At 51.4% G+C, this 14,675-nt stretch overlaps 1 protein-coding gene across 3 annotated transcripts in view; it reads right to left on the bottom strand.

The window, feature by feature from the left end:
• The window catches only part of NR2E1 (nuclear receptor subfamily 2 group E member 1), a 34,712-nt gene extending 21,320 nt beyond the window's left edge, over nt 1–13,392 (bottom strand). For 2 of the 3 annotated variants that reach the window (XM_078385226.1, XM_072998145.2), the window contains exons 1-2: nt 13,226–13,344; nt 1,378–1,523 (exon numbers count right to left, since the gene is read on the bottom strand). In XM_078385226.1, the coding sequence (XP_078241352.1) occupies nt 1,378–1,523; nt 13,226–13,250 (171 nt within the window). In that variant the 5' untranslated portion in view covers nt 13,251–13,344. Of the gene's footprint in view, nt 1–1,377; nt 1,524–13,225 lie in introns of all 3 variants that reach the window. The other variant, XM_072998143.2, reaches the window with a different exon arrangement.
• Between the last annotated feature and the right edge of the window lie 1,283 nt (nt 13,393–14,675).

A 14,675-nucleotide genomic window follows, 5' to 3' on the forward strand; every position in this document is an offset into this window, starting at 1 on the left:
ACAACAATCCTATAAAGGTAAGAGGTTGCCCAGTGAGCTTTGGGGCTCAGTAGGGATTTGAGCCCAGGTCTCTATCCAAACTGCCCAACACTCTAACCACGACACCACACTCTCTCTCTTGAGCAGCTTTGACTGCCTCTGGGTGCTTCTCAACTGTTCCACCTCATCCTGCCCCTTACCTTCGATGAAATGGGAATATTTAGTTCTTTGGAGGGCTGTTTGAGGTTAAGAGAAACATAGCGACCAGGAGTCCTCTGTGCCTATGATGGCAATGCTCTTGATGGCCAATATTTGGAGATTCTGGCGCCCATTCTACCATATGCTTCATTAAATACTGCTCCCCCAGCTTCTGTTTGCTCACAATGCTGTCCTATAGAGGAATTGCTGACTTATTGAATCTAACAGTGTTTCCTTCTAAATCTCCTTGATGTCAATGTGCAACTAACTCCCCCATCACCAGGACTTACCTGTTGTAAATCCAATCACAGTTATTTAAGAGAAAACTACTGTCACTAAAACTAGTGAGACTTCCACCTTCATTTTATCTAACTACATACAAATGTAGATTCCCATGAACCACAGGTCATTAATATGTCAGTTACTGTCAATTAATCCTAAAGAAATTACAGCTTGGAACTAGCAAACAGTAGGAACTTTTGAATCGTGCTTTTTTTAAGGGAATCGTGGTAGATGCACTGTAGTCATACCTCATTGATCTCAGGAGCCAATCAGTGTTGGATATTTTACTCCACAGTAAAGTATATGACAATTTACCTCCCCAGAGGTTCTCCTCAGAAATGAAACTGAAATCCTATGCACATTTATTGAGGAGCAATCTAACTGCATTTGAATTATGGGACTCAGTGTTAAATCAAGATACAGTACAGGTGACTGGATCTTCCACCTGGGAGGGATAGCTCATTAAAAGTGTGTAGGCTTGGATCCATAGATGAGTGTAACTTTGGTGGATTTGTTTTCAAGGTCTAATGGAAGGGGGGACGTCTGGCCTGGCTTCTAATAAAAACATGTGGGATTCTTCCTTCCACAGTTTCCATTGGATGGATCACTGAAGTTCTGAGCAGAATCAGAGAGTTGCCATCCTAGCTCAGGGACTGTGGAAACCATGATACAAAAGGTAACTTGATCAGCTGACAAAGGGCATCCTCATGAGCACCAATTCTAAGGCAAGATGCATAGCAGACACCCACAGTTCTACTGAAACTGATCAGACAGGGACCTGAAGTAAAAGCCACTATTATTCAGCATAAGCTGCTTCACAGGGTTGTTGTAAAGATAAAGAGAAGGGATACAAACTATGCACATAGCAAAGAGGGGAAACAGTAGGCTCAGAGGAGATTGTGCTGTTGTAAGTGGTACCTGATTTCCAGATTTGCAGACGTACGTCCTGTTTCTTCTGATGCTTCTTTTGAAAAACCCTGAACATCCATCACAAGCATAAACCCCATAGTGCTTGCCGGAACTGCGATCACCACACACCTTACATGGGATGTCTAAAATCCGGCCTGAAAGTAAAGGTGAAAGAGAGAGAAAGAAAATAGAGAAGGTAAGTAATCTGGCCTCTGAGGAGTGATAGGCACCAGAGCTGAGATGGTGACAAAGACAGTGATAGCAACAGAATCAGAATTAGAAGCAACCTAGAAAAGCTATTTTTCTTTTCTCTTTCTTTTTGGTCAACAACTTCCAGAATGCTGTCTGGGGTATTCTGGGAGTTGTAGTCCCAACCCCCCAATGTTTCCAGATCTGGGCTCTTTGGTCCAACACTCCCTTGCCTCCCAATGCAGGAAAATCACTTTCAGGATAAGCAAGCACCCTTTTCTGTGGTCCAGCAATGAACTCCTTTTGGAGGGCTGCCTTTGATCCTAAGGTCAAGATTTCTACCATACGCCAAATGTTACAGGAATAACAGCAGAAGTTCCAGTCAGAGGAGAGGAATAGAATGCATAGCTTGCTATCCTTTGTGCTGGTGCACATTGAATTTATACACTGCAGTTCAAAAGAAGAAAGTGTTTGTGATTTCACTGGGATGGCCGCCAAATTAAGTGTGTACAGGATTACTAACAGACTATGAAGTAGCACCAAATTGAACTCAAATACTGTAGTTGAGCTGAAGTAATTTGTGTTTCCTACAAGCAGTCTAAGAGACAGCACTGGATCATTATCTTTGGGCTCAGCTGTAGGTTACACTGAAAAATGGGGACTGGCTGAGGGCCATCCAACAAGCTCTGAGTGGGGATTCAAGCCTTCCTGTTCTCTGTTCCAGTTCTACATCTCACACAGCGCTGAACTGCTACAACCATATCTGCAGCAATATGCACTTAGAATTGAGCCCCACCTATGTTGTTGGAATTTACTTTTGAGTAAGCTTGTTCAGGGCTGCAGTCTTCAAGTTTCAACCCTAGTTGAAAATAATTGGCAAGAGCTTTAACTTAAGCAAACACTAGTATTTTACAGGCCATTTTTGGGGGGTTACTCAGAAATAAACCCCACTGCATTCAATGTGATTTATTCGCAGGATGTTGTGTTCACAGCCTTAGGCTGTAGTTCTATATACTTTAAATGTACTCTAATGCAGGGGAACTTCCTGGTTAGTATACATGCATAGGTGTTGCTAGTAAGTCCACTGAGACCTGCAGTTTTCTTTTAAGCAAACACACACACACACACAAAAATATAGAATGGTACAATTGAAAAGGACCTTATGGGTGACCTAATCCAAACCTCCCCAGATCTTGGAAAATTTATGTTTTAGATTACAGCTCCCAAAATCCCAAGATAGGAAGATAGGAAGTTTGGGAACCAGTAATCCAGATAAGCAACTTTTAACAGCTCCAGACTCTGCCTACCATGCAGAATGAAAACACAGCCATCCCTGAGTCATTCACACTCTGCTTACATGCCTCCCATTAGAGCGGATCCACTACATTCAGGTTTGCTTGGCCTCCTCAGATTAGGATTGTCATGAAATGATAGCAAAAGGCTAGCTCTTTAATGTGTTGTTACTTCGCCATTTAAGGCCAGAGAGGGGGCAGAGGCCCTTGTGCAATTTTCTGCCTCATGTGCCAAAATAAGTCTGGTTGGCTGGGGTTACCACCTGTTATTTATTTATGGACCTTCTATACTACCTCACTAGTGCACAGCACGATTTTGGACAGTTTGCAGACAACAAAATAAATGAGAACCCCAATGAGGAATAAAACAATGGCAAAAAAACCGCTGTAAGCGTGGATGGTGCCAAGAGTTAGAGTGGTGGAACAGAGGTGGAAAAGTTCAAAAGAGGCTGCCTTTGAAAGCAAAGAAGTGTCTTCAACAGCTTCCTAAAATTAGGATGGGAGGGAGCCAGACATTGCTCCATAGGGAGCCAATTCCAAAGGGTGTGTCTGTGTGTGTGTGTGTGTGTGTGCGTGCGCGCACGCGCGCCACCACTGAGAACACCTGATTTCTTGTGAAAGATTTCCTGGCCTCCTTCGGCATAGCCACCCAGAGGAGCATAGCCTGAGACGACCTAGTGGCATGGGCAGATAGATGACTTTGGGGCAGAACATGGTTTTATAAGCATAGGGTTTTAAAACATAGAGTTTTATAAGCTAGTATCAATACTGGAGGCCAGTGCAAGTGAGCCAGGAGTGGGGAGATATAATTAAATCTGCCCACACCTGCCACCAGCCTGGTGTTCTGGACCCGCTGCAGTCTCGAGGCCAGCCTTCTAAGGGAAACCCCACCTAGAGAGCACAAGCACCATTACAGTAATCAGTCCTGGAGATCACCAGCACATGAATGAATCAATGTCCTGGGGGCTTCTTCATCTAGGTAGGGGCAGAGCCTCAGTTGTGGAGCAGTAAAGCCTGCACTCACTCACACCGCTGCCCCACCTGTCAGGATGGGGTGGCAGTGTGAGAGGGTGCAGGATGACTGGATAGCTCCGTGAATTAGGTATGGTCAGAAGCTCAATTCCCCGCTGTGCCTCCTGAGAGAAGAGCCAGCCTGTGTGGCCTTGGGCAGACTGCACAGTCCCGGGGACCTCCAGAAGAAGGGAATGGGAAACCACTTCTGAGTAGTACTCTCTGTTGCACTCTCTCCCTAGAAAACGCTGAAGAAGGTCACCCTAGGTCAGAATTGACATGAGGGTAGACAACGATTTTTATTCAGGCAGCAGAACGTCTTGAGGAGCTCAGCAACTCTCATTCACGTTTGGAAGGCTGGATCCTAAGTGCCAAGAGAAAGCTGTTTCCTCCCAATCTCCACTCACTGGTTCTGGTCTTGTCCTCTTAGGGCTGCGCTGAGGATATTTTACTTATTCATTTATTTATTTGATTTGTATCCCGCCCATCTGGTCTATACGACCACTCTAGGCGGCTTGAAGCATGCAAAGTTCTGCCTTCAAAGGCGGGCAGAGACCGGTTTTTTCGTTTCTACGACTCAGAGGCCACGCCTTTACTTTCTGTTTTGGGGACCCCCAACGCCTCCGAAAGCCCAAGTGCTCTGCCTCCACTTCTCGAACACCATAATCTGTCAGGGAAACAACAACAACAACACCACAACCCCATCGAGGCATAACCTCAGCTCAACAAGGTTCTGTTCGAAGGCTTTCCTTTCGGGTGAAGTTTAGCAGCCCACCTGGGACTGCCCCAAACTTTCCTTCGAGGCTCCGTTTTCATTCTTACGGAGCGGTGTAGATGTCACAGCCATCATCCTTTTTTAGCATTAGTTTTTGAAAAAAATATTTGGTTTGGTAGCTGGCAGACATTCTGAGTCTCGTTTTTGTTTTTAAAGGTGCCCGAAAAATGTAATGAACCATTACGGTCACTGGAATCCGCAAGGAAATTTAGGATTGGAGACGGGTATTAAATGTGTCTCTAGCCCACGGGAGGAATCTTCCTGAAGGCGAGTCTAGCGTGGCTGAGCCACACTTCCAGGCATGCGGTCTCTACCAAGCCTAACCTAACTATACAATTCTCCGGAATGACAGTGCTTAGGGTCAAAAATTAAGTGGCGCTTCCTTTCCAGTAAGGCGTGTCGCCTCCCCACCTCTGTTAGCTTTTCCACAGCTACTTTCAAAACAGACATGGAGCTACTACAGAGAGATTTCTCTCCTCCCCTTTATGGACCTCCTTTCTTCTCCCACCCAAGTGCCGAAACTCGCTTTGCCTTGAATGTTTCTGTATCCCTTAGGTTCGGTTAAGACAGACACTAAACCCTCGAGAATCTACCCTTCCTTCTTCTGGGTACTTTATATTCTTCAAAACCCCGATCCCACTTTTATTTTCCTGGGAGTAAATCACTGACTTTACTGGCACTTCTCAAAAGTCTATTTCTAGCGGCAAAGGGGACAAGCGAAGTCCGCGGCTATGGAAAGTATTCCGTTCCCCTCGAAGTTGGGACATGGAAAAGGCACCTGAAAGGCATCCCGCTGAAAACCGGGCCTCGGGGACGCTTTGAGCATCAGGGCAGATGCAGGTTGTCGTGTCAGTTTTATAAACTCCAACGGACGTGCTCCAAAGGCTGCAATCATGCAGGTGCTTACAGGAGAGCAAAACCCATCCCGACGCCCAGGAACGAAGGTACTGAAGGGAGTAAAACTGGGCACTCGTTCACTCAAAAGCACTTGGGCATCTCTGGAAACGGGAGCCTAAAAGTTGGGTTAGCATGAGAGCCTTCGAGCCCCTTCGGTGCATGTCGTGTCGTTTACCACAAAGTCAGTGGCCCTGGGAAGGCTACTTGCGCCTAATCCCTCGGAGACCGTTCAGCTCAGGGAGGTTTCCTCCCAGGCGAGTAACCAAAGGAGAAGGAGAGCCTCCCTCCACCGTCCAACGCAGGTAAGAGTCCCAGTCCCTAAGTAACGTGCACCCAACGACTGCAGTCTTGCAGCTTGGGATCTTGATCCGCCCACCTCAGACCGAGACACGATGACCGCAAAAGCCACCGAGACCCAGCGCCGTCTTTTAAAAGACGTATTTGGCCGCAATCTTCCGCACATGTAGGCCTCTTGGTGGGTCGGATGCCCACTTCAAGGTGTCACGGGACTCTTCCTTGTCTTGGGTGCAGCGGACTAGCCCGCCTCTACCAAGCCCTGCAAAGGTCGGTAATAAAATGGTCGTATAAAGTCTACAACTTGAAATGTTAGGTCGAAGGCCATCACCCCCCTCCCCCCAAACGAGATCCAAGAAAATTAGAGGCAACTGAGTCTGGCGGCACCTTTAAAATTAAGGGGTTTTCTCGAACGTGAGGGTTCCAAGTTTGTGCCAAGGAAAACGCGCTCGCCTTCGTCGTTGATGCTGCCACCGCCTGCGGAGGCTGCCTCCGAGGCAAGAAAATGCGACTCTGCCAAGGAGAGCTTCTTCTAGTCTCATCTTCCCCAAAGGCCGGAAGATGAATGCGGGGAGTGTGTTGAGGTCGAAGGAAAGGTGCCCTTATGGATTGGGGGGAAGCGGGGGTGGGGAGGAAGCAGCGCGAGACGCTTGCAGACCGAGCTCTCTTTTCCCCGGCGGCGGGTGGGGTGGGGAGGGAATTCTAAAACAATGCTTCCCCAGCTGACAATAGGGACATTAGATAAAGTGTTAACTTAATGATTTCCCCGCATTGAAAACTCGTTTGACTGCTTCCAATCAGCGCAAGCTGCCAGCAGCCAGCTTCTCCTCTAAATGAAACTCGACAGCTGCTGTATGCATCCCGGACTGGAGGAATGGGGGGATTAGGGTTAGGCGCTTGGGGGGGGGAGTAGGGAGGAAGGAGGGAGGAAGGGAGAGAGGGAGGGAGGGAAGGTGGCGATCAGGGGAGGAGGAGGGAAGAGAGAAAGAAGGCGCGGGGGGGGGAGAGGAAAAAAGTAAATCAGCAACGGCAGGTCCAGCCCAGGGGCAACTCGTGGGGTGGGGAGGAGAGGATGCTGTAGCACCTCCCTGGGGCGGGAAAAGAAAGTTTGGCTCCGGGCGTGTGTGAGTGTGTGTACGCGGGAGGGGAAGCTGAAAGGTGGCCGATCTCCGGGAAAGTCGCGAGAGCCCGGCTTGGCTTCTGGAGCTGTGTAATTACACGCCCTCCTTGCCACCTGCCTATTGGGCCACCAGTGACCCGTCAAAAAGAGTAGCATGGGAATTCGGAGCGCACACAATGGCCCCGGGGGAGAGCACTCTCTCGACGCGCCCCCCCTTCCTTCCTGCCTTCCTTCCTTCCATCCACACACACAGGTCCCGCCTCTCCGGCCTCTTGCAGCCCCGCGGCCCCCTCGAAGACTTTCTCCACCCCATGGGGGAAAAGGCAAAGACCCGCAGCGGGCCCAGCCCCTGGCGCTCGGATCGCTCCAAGGAAAGAGGGCAGAACCCTTGTTCCTTACGGGCAGCCCCGACTCTCTCCCGCCTTCGCGGCCAGCCACCCTTCCCGGGGATACTCCTCCACGCACACACACACACACCCGCGTCCGCTTCCCTCTGCAGAGATCTCGCCTCCTCTCGCCGTGTGCTTTCCGACTCCTGCCCCCCCACAAATCGTCCCAAAGGCCCCCGGCCCCCAAAACCCTACCGAAAATGCCCTGCGCCCGGAAGGAGGGGGGGGGGAAGACATTCCCACCGACCCTGGACGTGGCTTCGCTGCAGGGCTTCTGCAGAAGGCGCGCGATCCACGCGCGGTCGGCGCCGCCATCGCCGGCGCCTCTCCTCGGGAGTCGGGCTGGTGAACGGACCGAGACTTCCTTCCGAGTCCAAAGGCAGGGCTGAGCGTCCGCCTTCTGCTCTCTCTGCAGGGCCGCGGCTGCCCCAGGCCCGACCTGCGGCACCGAAGCCGCTCCAGGGCGCGAATCGAGGGCTGACATTTTCTCCCTAGATTTACAGGGAAGTAAACCCCATCGAAAGCAAGAGCGTTTACACCTGAGGGGGAAAAAACTAGGCCGGAGGTGTAACTTTATTTACAGGGGGAGATAACTGACTCGGTAAGAAATAAATAGCGAACTTACTTCTAGAGAGGTCTCTCCCTCTGCCTTAGCAATCGCAGCCCTTGGCTTTGCCGGGAACCCTTAAATCGACTGAATTAAGACACATTTTGAATGTACACGAGTGTACATTAAATAATACACATTAATTTTCGTAGGAGAACTAATATGCACTTTGACCTTTAAAATATTACATAAACAACAAGAGGCAATCCTTCCAGCCTGTTGAGAAAAATCTAACACAGACCTTTCACGAATATCTGATATATATTCCTTCCAATTCGAACTTCGATAAAAAACAGCAAACTTAAAAAACAAAACAAAACAATAAAATTAAATTTTAAAAATCACCCGTATCCGTAGCTATAATTAATTAAATAAATGTATAAACTTGGTCCGCTAGCTGCTTACTTCGGAACAACCCCGTTTATTTTAAGGGGGTTTACCGTGGAATGCTACACATGTCTACTCTGTAAATCTCATTGTTTTCAATAGACTTTGTTGCAAGGTAACCGTGTACATATAGGATTACAGCCTTAATCCCGGAGTAAGTGTCGTCACGTGCTTCTGGCTGGATCCCTACTAATTATTTCCCTTAAAATAAATTCCATTAATTTCGATGGGACTTATTCTCAAATGTTTTCACATAAATTTGGAGTATAAATATATGGGATTCAGGTTCTGCGGTGGAAGTTTTTCTGATCTCCTTTTTCCGAATGCACTTGCATAGAAAGCACCGGGAGCGAGGAATCATAAGAGGAAAAATATTCTAGAGATAAAAGTATATATATAATATAATAACAGGAAACGCACATTTCTGCAGCGTCGCCTGTTACAGATGCAATTTTGATTGCCAAAAGAAGAGACATATTTAACGGCACTGGGACCCTGCACACCCGGTCGTGTTACATTTTGCTTGTTGCATTAATTTTGGTCAGGGTTTCAGACAAAACCACGGGGTCGTTCTTGCACTAATCGCATTCACACGGGCTGGGAATCTTCCAAAGGCCCTGCTGGGCTCCTGATAGTATACAACTTCTGGCTCGATTTTTGTCTGTCATACCTGTTGATTCTGCTCCATTTGGTCGCTCTCACGCCTACAGGCTACACCTTGTTTCAACTATAATTTTATATATATACACGCGACCTACCCAAGGTCGTGGGCAGGTCGTGGATGTGTGTAAGTTCTACATACACTTGCTCATTGAGCCTTTCGCGGGGCACACGCACGCCTGTTTACTCCGAGATTTTCTTCCCCTCTCCAGAAAGTACTTCACTTCTCCTTCCCCCACCCCCCGGCATAAAATTTCGGCTTCGAAACAGGAAGGAATACAATCGCCTGCTATTGGGCCTGGTGCCCCTCCAGTCAAAGCTGAGCGCTCTGAAGCCCCACCGATGCCAAGGAAAGAGAGGAGGGCCCGGTTCCACAAGGTCCTCACGAAACGCCGGTGGATCTTGGCCTTGGCGGGCTGGCCAGCAAGACGGGCGGGCGGGCCGGGGCTCTTGGCGCGCCTCCTCCGGCTGCTCACGGGGGCTCCTCCACCCTGGGGGCCTGTCCCTTACTATCCCTACTATTTCCCCCCCCCTCCCGCCCGCGCGCCCCAGACTCTGGCCTGGCATTTGCAGCGTTGTGGCCCTGGAGTGGGGGGTGGGTGGGGTGATGAGGGGTGGGGAGGGCAGCATCGCCCAGTTCCTCTTCCCATTAAGGCCGCCCAACCAAGCGGGGGCTGCTGGGCTGAGAAAAATTCCGGGGCCGCCGACGGATGCCAGGAGGGAGCGCGGGACCCCGTTCACTTGACACGAGGTCACCGGAGCACTGATTAACCCCTGTTTAAAGGCCCCAGAAGTCTAACGGGAAAGACAAACGGGCCTCGGGCGGCGCTGGGAAACCGTTTGGAGCATCCCTCGGCCGAGCGTCCCCGGGGGGCTCTTTTTGTGCGCGCCTGGTAATTGCTTAAAGATATATGGCAGCTTCGATTACTATAATTACCATCAGAGGCTGTTGAAAGAAGTTAGGCTGCTTTGCGAGAACTCCTCGACGGGGTCTTATTACCACCCAAGCAGAGAGATCACATCTGACATCACTCCAGCCTGGCGGAAGGAGAAGCCGAGCCGAGGCAGCGCCCGGGTCAGCGGCAGCCACGGCGGCGGGGGCGGGGGCGGCAGCCGAGGAGCCGCGGCCAGACTTTCCCCGAGCGCCTGGGCGGCCGGCAGGGCAGCCCCGGGGCTTCGAGGCCCGCGCAGGCCAGCCTTGCCTGGGAGCTGGGAGAGAGAGAGAGAGAGAGAGAGCCCTGGAAAGAGCGACACAGGCCTTTCCGCGCCCCATCCAAGTAAAGGGCGGCGCGCCAGGATCTCTCTCTCTCTCTGTGCCTGCGTGTGTGTGTGTGTGTGCCTGCGTGTGTGTTAGGGAAGCCGGGTCTTCCATTTCGCCCCGCGTTTTCGAATGGTGCCAAACCCACCCACCCCCCCCACGTACATATGTTCCCAGAAGAACACATCGGACCCTGGCTCCAGCCCGGGGAGGGCGCCTCATCTCACCATTTCGAGATGAGGTGCAAAGTTAAGCGCTTTAAAGTCTGTCCCTTTTCAAGTAGTCGGAAGAAAGTCTCCTCTGATCAGGTCCGAATAATAATAATAATAATAATAATAATAATAATAATAATAATAATAATAATAATAATAATAATAATAATAATAATAATAATAATAATAATAATAATAATAATAATAATTCACGTGGACCCACTGAAACCAAGGATATACGCCTAGGCGAGAGTAGCAATTATGAGAGTCTAAAAGAGGCCCTCTAACCCACCTCAAAGCGCTTAGGCTGCGGCCATCATCTGCAGCCATGAAAACCAGCGGGAATGCGTGCGCCGATGTTTATGGGTGGAGATCGGGGAGGTGAAGCGACTCCAGTTAAGGTTGGCTAGCATGGAAAACGGCACCAACCCCGTGTAAAAGCCCAAGCAGAAAAAAGACACAATATTGATTTGATTCCTCCTGCGGTCTTAGAAGAAACGGGCCTTAGATTACGATGGCAACTAGATTTCATTCCAGTTTCTGCTTTTTTTGCGTGGGGACTTTCTCTTATTTCGATACGACACATTTCGTTTAAACTACGATTGGTAGCTACGATTGTCCACGTGGTGAAGTGGATCGGAAAACAAGCCTTACTGGACAACGGGATTTAACTTCCCAAGAACACCCCGACCGCTTGCATGGATGGGAAGGGGAACACTTTCTGCTCCGGTTTGGTGACGAATCCCTTTAGAACCGGCGTATGAAAACAACAACCTACCTGCTGTTAAAAATCACTACTTCTCTCTCTCCCCCCGCGCCCCTTTGGCTAGCATTAGCCGCGCCTTCACTTTGTGCCTCTGACGACAAGTTCCAGGGGCAAGATATCTCACGTTTTGTAAAACCGGGCCACAGTCTACTCTATCGCTTCTTGTTGCAAAACTATTGAAATCAATGGGGACTGGCGGTTTGACTTCCTATTTCTCCTTCTGGGCAAGGTCTCAGAAAGGGCCCACAGTTACAATCCGCACAAGAGGACAAAAGTCTGCTCCAGATTGTAACCAGAGTTCTCTGGAGATGCCGGACCAAGAGCAGTTGGTTTAAGGCTCCGATTCTGTGCACACTGGAACAAGAGATCCGTGGAACTCCCTGGCACCTTCTGCCGAGTAGCTATCCACAGTCTCGGGTTTCCTTAAATTCCAGGAACCGCCGAACAGATCTTCTGCTCTTTTAAAAGATTCTTTTTATCTAGAATCAACACACATTCGGCGCACGCACTCCCAAGGTCCTGCATGTCCTGCCGCCTTGGTTTCCCCCAAAAAACTGAGATTAAACTGGCCCGAAACCTTTGCTTTCCACCGGTCCCCAAAGTTTTGCTATTAAATCAGTTCTATTTAACTTTTCCTCTCCCGCCCAAACTATTTCGCTCAAAGTTTGTGTGTGTGTGTGTGTGTGTTGGAGTTTGAAAAGTGTGTGTCATTCTTTTTACCCGTTCTGTACGGAATAAAGAAGAGCAATTAATTTCATGTTGTGGCTGTTGTTTTCCTCCTTCCTGGGAGAAAGTTTTGAATGAGAGTTAACAGGAAGCCGTGCCAGGAACATAGCGTTCGGAATAAAGTTAGTTTGTACCTTCAGCAACGCACACACGCACACACAAAGACATAGATGGGGAAGAAGCAGGCTGGAACAGCAGGACAAACGGAGAGAAGAACCACGGGCGACGAGTAGCCTTTTTTTTCTAGCAGAGAAATCGACATGCACGTGTTTTCTCCTCTCCTTTCGCTTTTCCTTAAAGCCACTTTCTACAAATGTAATTACGGCACCCGGATCTCGCGCTAAAACCGCCGAACCCATCACTTGTCATACATCAAATTGGATTGTGCATGTTACTGACCCCATCACGCATATTAGAACAAACTCCCTTAAGTCCCTTCTTAGATTTCTAGCGTCTGAAACTAAACTGCTTGCTAGAGCAGTCAATCAGACTAAATTTTTTTTTTAATAAGAGGAGGAAAAAATCCCCCAGCTATGAGGTGTACCCGGATTTAGGATTAAGGGAAATGTGACTTTTAAGTTGTTTCTGCTTCCCTCTTCGGCAGGATTATTCGGTAAGGCTGGAAATGGTGTGCAAAGTATTCCCGTTAAATCCTCCTTCAGCAGATCCGGCTTCTTATCCCCCATCCCCGACCCCCTTCCCGCTTTATGAGCTGGAGGCATTCGACCACCTGAAGTTTCAGAGTGCCGTTGAGCCAGATACTATTCACTGCAGTGAAGAAGGAGAAGAAGAAGGAGAAGAAGGAGAAGAAAAGTACGGAGATGGTTCGCCCGACACAGAGAGAGAGCAAGACAGCGAAAGAGAGCGCCGGCTGACCCGGCGGTGCACGCACGCAACTTTTCCCGCTTGAAAGCTAAGCGTCCCAGATCCACAGGCCCGCCTGTCTGGGCACCTGCCCCCCCCCCCAACTCCCGGCTATCCCCTCGCGAAAGAAAGTGGGTCGACGGGCGTTGCGGGCCCGCCTGGACAAGATCCCCCCTCCAGACACGCATAACTGGGAAGAAAAGCAGCTCTTGCTGCTGGGATCCACGCCTATACCCCGAAGTATGTCTCGGGGGTTTACTTTTAAGTAAGGGCGGTGAGGCGCTTAAGCAGCAGCAGCAGCAGGGCTCCGGATCACGCTGCCCGAAGTGGCGCAGCCCTCGGCCCCAAGCCCCGGCCTCAGGCGACCCCGACGCTGGTGCGGGCGGCCGCCGGCGCTCGGCTTTACCCACTTGTTGAGCCTGCCGGCTTGCTCATGCTGGAGTCCTGCGGGGCGGCGGCGGCGGCGGGGCTTTCCGGACGGAGGGCGCTGGCGCTGCTGTCGGAGCAAGGCCGTCCTTCTGGCGCGGTCCCGAAGGGGGTCCGCCGAGGGAAGCGGGCTTCCGCCCGAGGGAGAGCCTGACAGGTGCCTCAGAAGGAGAAGGAGAAGGAGTCCGCCCGGCCGGCGAAGGAGCGCATCTTCCTCGTCGTCCTCCCCTCTCCTCCCGGCCCGGAATCAAGTTCTTGAGGAAGAAGCGAGGATGGATTTGGGAAGAAGGGAATTGTGAGCGCGGAGGAAGAGGGAGGGAGGGAGGGAGAGAGGGAGGGAGGAGAAGCCCCGGGGGAGGGAGCGGGGCGAGGGAAGGAGGGAGGGAGGGAAACGGGAGGGGGGCAATCCTCTCCCGGGGTGAAGAAGTTGTTCTCCCCGGACCAGGATCGGGGCCGGAGGAAGGAGTGGGGGGAGGGTTTTTTGTTTTTGGGATGATCTGGCTGGGGGGGCGGGCGGGCGAGGAGAGGGAATGGAGCCGCCGAGCCGAGGAGGAGGCGAGCCTGGCCAGTCCGGGGCGAAGCCGGGCAGCGGCGGAGAAATCATAAAAAAGACGAGCAGAGGTGGTGGTGGTCGGGGGGGGCGCGTCAGGCGAGGCAGGGGCTGGTCCTCTGAAAGTGAATGGCACTGGCCGAAGAAAGCGGGCGGGCGGGAAGGCGAGAAGCAGCAGCAGCGGAGGAGGAGGAGGAGGAGGAGGAGGAAGGGAAAGGTTTCCAGAAGTTCACCCCACTGGCTGACTTTGTGCTTTGAGCCCGCAGCCAGAATCTTCCCCCAGGGGCTCTGACAGGCAGCCCGACGGGAGGGGAGGGGAGGGGACTGGGCTCTCTCCCCCCCCCGCGGCTCCCCTCGCCTCCCGGCCCCCTCCCTCTCCCCGCCCTCTTCCACAGCAGTCCCATTCTTGGCCCGGCCTGTGACGTCAGCTGGGGGCTGGAATGGGGGGGGTGTTAAATGCTAATGATATTAATGAACCTCCGAGCGGATTCTGCGCCCGGCCGCCTTGCGAGGGCTGGTTGCCGAGCTGCGCTTCGCCGCGTCGCCTCGCACGTAAAGCCCGGGAGGAAAGTTTGTTTGCGTGTTTAAAAAGACACCCGGAGGAGGGTTTCGGTTTGCTTTCGGTGAAGGCCTGCTTTGGTTTGGTTTCGTTTTGTTTCGAGGCGGGAGGGAGTCGCCCGTTTGGAGCTTTTCTCGGAGGCGACTTCCCCCCCCCCCCCGGGGGGGGCCGGGGTGGGCTCGTTCGTGGCGATCCCGACGGACGAGCCTCCCTCGGAGTTTAGGCAAAGCGAGCGAGCCGGTGTCACTTCGGGCCAGGCGGGGGCGTGTTCAAAAGTTGAAGCCGGCCGGGCGACCTCTCGGGGCCGATCGAGCGCTTCCCCTGC

The sequence above is a fragment of the Pogona vitticeps genome, chromosome 1 (genome assembly GCF_051106095.1).
Source record: "Pogona vitticeps strain Pit_001003342236 chromosome 1, PviZW2.1, whole genome shotgun sequence".
In the NCBI taxonomy this organism is placed as follows: Eukaryota; Metazoa; Chordata; class Lepidosauria; order Squamata; family Agamidae; genus Pogona; species Pogona vitticeps.